General features: G+C 34.7%; 1 protein-coding gene across 1 annotated transcript; it reads right to left on the bottom strand.

Moving 5' to 3' along the window:
• Positions 1-1,916: 1,916 nt before the first annotated feature.
• LOC133204173 (uncharacterized) lies at positions 1,917-5,962 on the bottom strand. Its single transcript, XM_061339924.1, has 5 exons — positions 5,842-5,962; positions 4,343-4,417; positions 4,004-4,078; positions 3,692-3,828; positions 1,917-2,073 (listed from the first exon to the last, which is right to left on the bottom strand). Exons 1-4 carry the CDS (start codon positions 5,890-5,892, stop codon positions 3,709-3,711), a joined length of 321 nt encoding a protein of 106 aa, XP_061195908.1. The 5' UTR covers positions 5,893-5,962; the 3' UTR covers positions 1,917-2,073; positions 3,692-3,708.
• Positions 5,963-8,839: the final 2,877 nt, after the last annotated feature.

Below are 8,839 nucleotides of genomic sequence, written 5' to 3'. Positions count from 1 at the left end.
TTTTGAATATACAGACGTTTTGAAGATAAACTTCATTTTTGTTTCTAGAAATGTTTTTATTTACAAAAATAGTACATTTTCGTGTTAGATCGATGACCATAACTCAGCCCCTCTAGCCCAGTCTAGGGCTTCACCTGGAGTAAAAAACCTGCACTTGTTATGAAACTGGTGTATAGTTCTAAACTTCTTTATGTCCGTAGCAAGTACTGATACCCAGTCTACTGATCTAAGCGTCACTAGGGAACGGTGCACACACCTGTTCTTGCAAGACCAAATAGCCTAGGTCTACACACGTGCGAAGATCTTTCCGAGCTCGGAAAATCACGTTGCTTTGCCGAGAAGTGTTTAACCATAATAACCATTCCGTTATTTAAAAAAAGAGAGAAAAAACACACACACAGTTAATGATTAACATTCTAACTCAAAAGAAAATATACGGCAATTAACGAACAATAATCATGACAGTAATATAATTGGTGAAAAGATTTATCATTATCAATCGAAGTGTGACCTATATATTTTCGTGAAAAAGACTGAGGAGGCAGCGAGCGTAGGAATATGAAAACTTTTTATTTGCTTTTCTGGGGAAAAAGTGATTTTCTTAAAATCTTTTAACGTTAATTTTGTTTTCTTTAACGTATTAAATATACTTGATTATTCTTAATATTTGTTGTAATGTTTTATCTACTGATCATGAATGGAACTATTTTCTTTGGAGCAATTGTGTGAAGAGTACCTATCTTGAATAGATAATATGCACTGATCGAATATATTAAGGACATTGGCAAGGTTCCTGGTTATTGTATAGAATTTTTCAAGAACTTTTGAGTAGGTTAAAATGTACTAAACAGGTTATATTCTGGATCGTTTTACCTACCAATCCAACATTCTTTTTTAGATTTTGTCAAGTTAGTGTTTTTACAATTCTTAATGCATTTTCTATGTAAAATGTTGATAAAAGGGACCTACATAATTTTTCACCATAATATTTCTTCAAAACCCATTTATTTCATAGAGTTTTTGTATTATATACATTATTGTATCTTCATTTCCTATGACCAATATATATTTTGGCTGAAAATGTATATATAGAAACAAGACATGGATATACCGGTACCGATCATCATTTCTGAGTTGCGTCCCTTAACAGCTAAAATTGGTCAAGGGACTGGTTGATTGTTTTTATCATTTAATTGACTGAATTGATTGAAACACATTGTCATAAAAATATTGGCATGGATTTATTTTTAACTTTTATTCGTAGTTACTTAATGCTGATTCCTTCACACATCCTAAGAACTGTTCTCAATCGGCATGGTCGACCTACCTTTCACCATATGTCAAATCTTCCCAGCATACTGAGCATAACTATGGTAAATGACGGCCTGTTGGCTCTTTGTCCCTCAATACAATGTACAATTAATGTACAACAAAGCCATTACTACTTTTCTTTTTTGATGTATAGATGATTCTACCCGTTGAAGGAAGTACACGTGTTTTTGTTTACCTCTGTAACATACGCTTTATTGGTTTTCACCGCTTAGAGAATTCTACACGGGAGATCACTCTCAATCACTATTTCATAAGTGAAAAAACCCATGTATTAAACCTTTTTTCTCCGGAAAACCCTGACTTGCCACTGTCCTTAAAAAGCGATGTCAAAAAGAGACATGGATACCAAGGCAGAGGACAAGGTACCAGGATGGACACAACCTTGCAATGTCATTGTTTAATCACGCATAGCCCATAAAAGGGGCGTTGTCACCAAGTCGTCCGAGGACAGATGTACACTGTACAGGTTGCAATTTTGCGTTATAAAAACAACAGGTCCCTGTCAGTGTCTAATGGAGGCAAACTTTTCCAAATAATAAGACATATATGTACATCTGCAAGGTATGTAGAAAATGTCTTGACTATTTAACACTAAAGTTCAGTAACAGATGCAACGGCCCCAGAATGCAAAACATAAGGGGTGTGCAGCATAAAATGTCCAGCCCACATGGTACAGAGACGGTTGTGGAGGTCATTCGGTGTCTGACGTTAGCAAACCATTTGCGACCATGCAGACATAACCTGCGAGAAAAGAGGAGGAAAAAACACTAAATAAATATTAACGCAGACCAGAATACTACGTATACAAAATTGCCAAACTGTAAAATGAACAAATTAATTATCGGAAAGGCCAAATTTATCCACTTACAATAACCTGGCCCCAAAATCATGAAGCAGTTTTAGACATACATGTAAGTCAGCATTTGCAAGTTGTCTTTAAGTTTTATTATAGACTCATGTAGAATTTGAAATGTTATTCAGAATTGTCCTTCCATGTTGTTGATTTAAAGAAGGATGGGCGAACAAGGCGAGCGAAATGCCTACATGAAGGTGAAAAATTAAATCTCAATTATAGCAAAATTTTCTTTTGATATTTCATCTAAAATGAAAGTATACTTCATTTAAAATCTCTTCGATTTGCAAATATCTCACAAAAATTGAAATTATTTGCCTATGAATAGCATACACACACTAATGAGAGCAAAAAGGTCATTTTCTCGTACTACATATACATGTAACCAATCTGATTAAAATCAGCTGTTCGTAAGCGGTAGCGTATCAGAACAGCTGATTTTAATCAGATTGACATGTAACCCAATTTTTCGATATGAGTGGGTCTTCGCTCCATCGAAAGTTAATACTTAAAGTTTGCGTGAAAATATACATTTTTGGTTAACAAAATGATGACACAAAGAACCACTATACCTTAAAAATACACCTTTATGACACAACATTTGCATCTTTCGGAGAAATACTTGAAGTTCATTTAGTCCAGGGTCATATCACAAACATTATTTAAATACTGTGCAGCGTAGTGGTTAGCGTGTTGGTCTCAAAGGAAAATGATACTCAGGATTTTTATTGCAAGGGTTCGAGGCTCACGAAAACCACATTATTATTTTTAATCAACAGAATAATTTTGCCAAGAAAATTTTCCTCAGAAAAGTTTTGTTTATCAGAATTTCATAAATTTCAATAATGAGAACTTTACTCTAAATGTTAAATTCACAAACTGAATATGATCTTATATATCTGAGGCTATAGGCATTCTGCACACCTTGTTCACCCATCTCCTTTAAAGCATCAGGATATAATAAATATTTCTTTTATGATTGACTGAAATTCTGACTTAAGTCTCAGACTCATGATCCTGGGACCAGTTCTAATTCTGAAACATAATCACAAGTACCATTGTATTGTTCTTACTTTTTTTCTTAATGTCATTTCTAAATAGAACCCTAAAACTTGTTCTCTTATAAAATTTCACATATTTCTTTTTCTTAGCGAAATTTTCAATTTTTTAAATAGAAAATTTACTTTTGTTATAATCCAGACCCGTGGGAGCAATTTCAATGGGATGGGAATGGGGACAGAAATTTATTGACAAGCAAAACCCCCCAAAAAAGTAATCAGACATTATCATGCGGGGGGGGGGGGGCAGTAAAATTTGATTGGTTGTCTATACTGCGTAGTATATGTATAATGGAAGAAAATTAATTGGGGGAGGGGCAAAACCCTCCCTCCTTAAGGGACTGTTATTTGATTATCTCTTTAGAAAATCTCTTCACAAATAACATTTTTTATTGAAATAAAAGATATGTATAGACATCCATTAGTAGTTTAGGGGGATTCAACTCACCAAAATCATTCTCTTCTTCAATGAACGTAAAAGGAAGAATTCAAGTCCTGTTTCTTGGAGACTTTGTGACGTCTCTGTTCTGGTACGTCACGGCGCACTGGTCTGTGCTTAAAATTGACTCTAGCCAGCCACTCAATCTGTTAGAAAAAAATAGTACATTTCAATCCAAATGACTTACAACCAACCAAGAAAATGTGATTAAAAAGCTTGATTGTTGTTCGTAGATTCGTATATTGAATAAGTAATTAGTAAGTAAAAGGAATATTTGTGTCTATATGTTCTTCCAATAATGAAAATGAGTCCGACACTAACCTGGTGCGTAGGTTGTGGTATGGTAGGAAGCTCTCTACGCTCCTCAGACTTGTTGATGGCACTGGTCAATTCACGCTAAAAAAAAAAAATAGAAGTACTATTATAAAACATGACTATCTAAACACCAAAAAGAAAATATTGGTATGAACACACAGAAGTGAATTTGATTTATTGCAAAGAATATCCCAATTCAGACTCTTGCCCAGTCTCGAATATGATCTCTCCATTCATGAACAGCAGAAGCAAAGACTTGCTTGCACTGGAGAGAAATTATAGAAAAAATTTAGAGGTTGAAGTTGAGAAAGAGGCAGAGAGAGAGAGAGAGAGAGAGAGACTTACAGCTAATTTGGCCGCCAGGGCAAGCATCACCTCGTACCACTGACGACTGTCATCTGAAGAGGCCTCTACACGGCGCTAGAATTACAACAAAAACCTTCTTGATTATTCTAAGGGATTTGCATTTTCACATTTCTTATCTAAAACTAACTCAAGCCAGATAAATAAATTTTATAAAACAGCAGTAATTTTATCTACTTGCAAACAAACGTTAAAAATGTAAAATTTATGTAAACATGTATTTTGCCTATGTACAACAGGACACCCCCCCCCCTCCCCTTACTGCCACCCACGTTTTTGTTTTGTTTTGATTTTTTGTTTAAAAAATTTTGCACAGTGTTGTGCTTTCCACAGTAATGGTTTATTTTTCCCATGGATTTATTAATGTTGAAATTTTACAGCTCTTTGCATTTTGAGTTGCGAATTAATCAGACCCTTATAGTTAAGTACGGGTTGGGGTGGAGAGGGGGGCTGGTCCCCTCCACTTCTTTTCTGAGAAGAGGTCTTTTGCTGTTAATTTAGTACGGAATTTTTCATTCTTAGGTCGAATGCCTTCACATTCTTGTATACCGAAAAAAAATTCTGCCGAAAATGAAAGTAAAATGATACTAGTTTTGTTGAAACTGCCTATTTTCCTTTTTTTCGCTGGTCAATTACCCCCCCCCCCCTTTTCCCCCCAAAAAGATGTTATTGCAATACATTGTAGTTATGCATGTGGTAGCAGAGAGTGCTAGTTAGAGAAAGTAATAAAAAATCTTGCTTTGAAATAAAAATAGTTGACCACTTCATTTTATGGTCAAAGGGGAACAACTCCTTTTACGATTGCTCTCAGTACGCTCCCCTTTTCTTATTTGATTTGCAGATGAGAGAGGGATTCAAAGAGATTAAAATAATTTATTTCTATTAGCATGATGAATTTTGAGAGGTAAGTTTGCAAATGGATACATTATGTAAGCAGGATTTCGTAAAGCTAAAAACTGGCTGATATTTAGGAATGGAATGAAGCATACATTATCAATGCCATGATGATTATTTATCGTGACCGAATTTCCTCTATGTACCGATGTTTATTGCTGTTGTCTTTTCTTCATGTTTTGTCTACGAAAAATCTTTACAATGAAAATTTTTTTTGTTTTAATTTTGTTTATGCCCATTTTTCTAGACTGAGGTCTAAACCGTAAATCAGACAACGGTGAGTACTTTCAATAAGCCTTATAAGATTAAAATTAAACGGGAATATGATGTTTTCGTCACACAGTATTCTTAAAGTCTTTGTACTGAAATTCATGCCCTACCCCATCCCTCCCCTTTTTCACATGATCGTAGATCTATGAATTTTAGGTCTATAATCTGAGGTCGGTTGAATATTTTCTCCAACATTTAAAGATGGTAATTTGGCCACATATACATGTATCGTTATTCCCCTTGACGTCGTAAATTTTACTATATTTCATGAAAACAAACATTAAAGACCAAAAGAAATTTATTTCCTGAAGAATTACCCTCTTAGACACACTCTTGCTCTTTCTTTCGGAAGATCTTTCTCTTTTCATAGTGATATTTGAGATTTTTGTTGCTCTGTGAAAAACACGTCTACTCGCCACTGATCGAAGTGAGTAACTAACAACAGTAACCACAACGCAACAGTTCCTTGAGTTACCAAGAGTGACGTCATCACCAATGGCAACCTCTAAAGCTAAATATAGCTGTAAAATATAGTTGTGGAAAAGGTAGACATAATGCTTGCTTGCTTACAATATATTCAGGTGATTTATACTTAAAACCGTTATAAATTTTCCGACTTTCACTACACATAATAAATGGAAAAGTTTTGTGACGTCATAGGACGGGAAACTGTTGCTGACTTTAAGGCTGAAAAAGTGCGGAAAAACCTTGACGTACCGAAAGTTTTCAAAGGTTTTTAGCTCACCTGAGCTGAAAACTCGAGTGAGCTTTTCTGATCACCTGTTGTACGTCGTGCTTCCATCCGTCTGTAAACTTTTCACATTTTCAACTTCTTCTCAAATACCAGTGGGCCGATATTAACCAAAGTTGGTACAAACCATCCTTGGGTAAAGGGGAGTTTAAATTGTCAAAATAAAGGGGCCAAGCATCCTTACAAGGGCAGATAATCAAGAAAAAACAAAAATAGGGTGGGGTCATTGAAAAATCTTCCTCTCAAGAACCACTGGGCTGGAAAAGCTAAAACTTATGTGACGGCATCCTAGGACAGTGTTAATTCTAAATTGATCAAATCATGGCTTCCGGGAGTAGGGTAGGGCCACAATAGGGAATCAAAGTTTCACATTGAAATATTTAGGAAAAATCTTTAAAAATCTTCTTCTCCAGAACCACTGGGCCAGAAAAACTGAAACTTATTTGGAAGCATCCTGGGGTAGTGTAGATACTAAATTGTTCAAAACATGACCCCCGGGGGTAAAGGGGGGGGGCAATAGAGAATCAATGTATTCACTTGAAATATATAGGAAAAATTAAAAATCTTCTCCACAACCACTGGACCAGAAAAGCTGAAACTTATATGGAAACATCCTGGGGGTAGTGTAGATTCTTAATTGTTCAAATCTTGACCCCTAGGGGTAGCGGGTGGGGTCACAATAGGGAATCAAAGTTTGACATTGAAATAACGAAAAAATCTTTAAAAAATCTTCTTCTCAAGATTCACTGGGCCAAAAAAGCTGAAACTTATGGGGAAGCATCCTGGGGTTGTGTAGATTCTAAATTGTTTAAATCATGGCCCCCGGGGTAGGTTGGGGCCACAATAAGGAACCAAAGTTTTCATTTGAATAATAAAAAATTCACCACAGTATCCAATAATCAAAAAAAATTTCTGGATTATGACAAATGAAGAGCACACTACATTATTTAAACTATGTGATTTTTTAATCCAAATTCTTCACTAAGGGAAAAAACCTTTTGAAAGATATAAAAGAAAAAAAAAATAGTTCAAAAATGTTAAAAAATACACAATTTATTTCCTGTGCGCTTCAGTCTCTGCAACTCTACTTAGGATGTATGTATTGTCATCGTAGTAATACCCATTACCACAATATATACAAGAGTTATACGCATACATGTTTAATATATAGATATCTATTTTATGCTCTTTTTCACCTGTATTTTAGACCTTTTTCCCTCCTATATTTGTTCTCTTTATGCCCGTAATTATCTTATAAATCTCTTGTCATAAAATAACTTGAGTTATCCTCCTTACTTTGTATTCTCTGCCAGATTCTTCAAATTCTATGCCAGATGTGTTGAACTGTTATAGGAGACTACCCCCCCCCCTCCCCAACACACACTTTTTCTTTACCGTGCAATATAAATTGCATTTTACGAGAAAAAACGTTGTGCAGTATTGATTACTGCACTTGTTGGTGATTTTAATAAAATAATAATTTATTTTGAAGAGTTAAATGGGGAAGAGATCAATTCCAAGGGTTGCAAAAATGCTTCGGGAAAGAAAAAAATATTACTTTATTTACGTGAAATGTTATCAGCTTCACTCCATCCATCTTATAAATCAAGGATTTGTTGTTTGAATGGGAAGTTGTTTTTAACAGTATTTCAGATATCATACATGTATGAATTGACGTAATGGAACACAAACACTTTCAACTCACAAATAGTAGGCATGTCGCATAAGTAAACAATTAACGAAAATAAGGTGTTTCGGTAAATAAAATTCACTGCCAATCACATTTATATTTATTTAGTCAGCTTCATGTGAAATGGATTTCGTAGGTGTTATAACTATCATGACAAGGAGCTATCCCAAAAAGCAGAGAATAGAAAAATTATGTAATGGTGAAAATAAGTTAAATAATCGATGGAAAGAAGAAGTGAATATATGAGAAATTAAAAGAAAGCAAATACTTGAACATTGTCCGAATTGTTTTCGTTATGGTCCCCTACAGTGAATAGAAAATTACGAACAGATCACTGTCAGAGAGAGAGAGAGAGAGAGAAATTCTCCTCCGTATCCGTGCATCCTTTATTATAAAAGAAGTGATAAAATCGGTCGATTCGTCATATTTGTACAAACATTTTATTAGGAGTTTTCTGTATGGTTGACAGCGCCGTATTATTGATAAGCATAAAATGTATATTTTTTAAGCAACGAAGTAAAAGCAGCCTAATACCTGAACAATATTGGTATATTGATCAAGTTTTTCATTGACAAATAGGAGTCTCATTAATAGATGTGTAAGCTACACTGGTAGTATAATGATTATTTTCTTGAAGCCAATCGATGTCTGATGGAAATGTCCGAAACATGGATTTCCTTTTTCTTCTTAATTGACTTGTCATTTTTTAAGGGATAAATGTTTCAAGAAAGAAAATGAAAAGTTCAATACGCTGCTTTGTTTATATGTGTCTTCTGTTTGTTCTGGAATCTACAAAAGGTAAGATTTTTTTTTGGGGGGGGGGGGGATTTTAAATAAAAGAAATCCTTTAAATTCTATCGCCATTTGTGTTAAG

This window comes from Saccostrea echinata, unplaced genomic scaffold (genome assembly GCF_033153115.1).
Source record: "Saccostrea echinata isolate AGI-Se365-2 ecotype Australia unplaced genomic scaffold, CSIRO_AGI_Sech_v1 ptg000002l, whole genome shotgun sequence".
Lineage (NCBI taxonomy): Eukaryota > Metazoa > Mollusca > Bivalvia > Ostreida > Ostreidae > Saccostrea > Saccostrea echinata.
The sequence above is the reverse complement of the archived record's forward strand: the minus strand, read 5'-3'. Positions and strand labels throughout refer to the sequence as shown.

Bases quoted from the DNA above. Each gene is read 5' to 3' on its own strand.
- LOC133204173 (XM_061339924.1), bottom strand. From the start codon at position 5,892: ATGAAAAGAGAAAGATCTTCCGAAAGAAAGAGCAAGAGTGTGTCTAAG. The intron at 4,418-5,841 runs GTAATTCTTCAG...TTGTAATTCTAG, and splicing joins GCAAGAGTGTGTCTAAGAGG to CGCCGTGTAGAGGCCTCTTC. The intron at 3,829-4,003 runs GTTAGTGTCGGA...TTTTTCTAACAG, and splicing joins TACCACAACCTACGCACCAG to ATTGAGTGGCTGGCTAGAGT.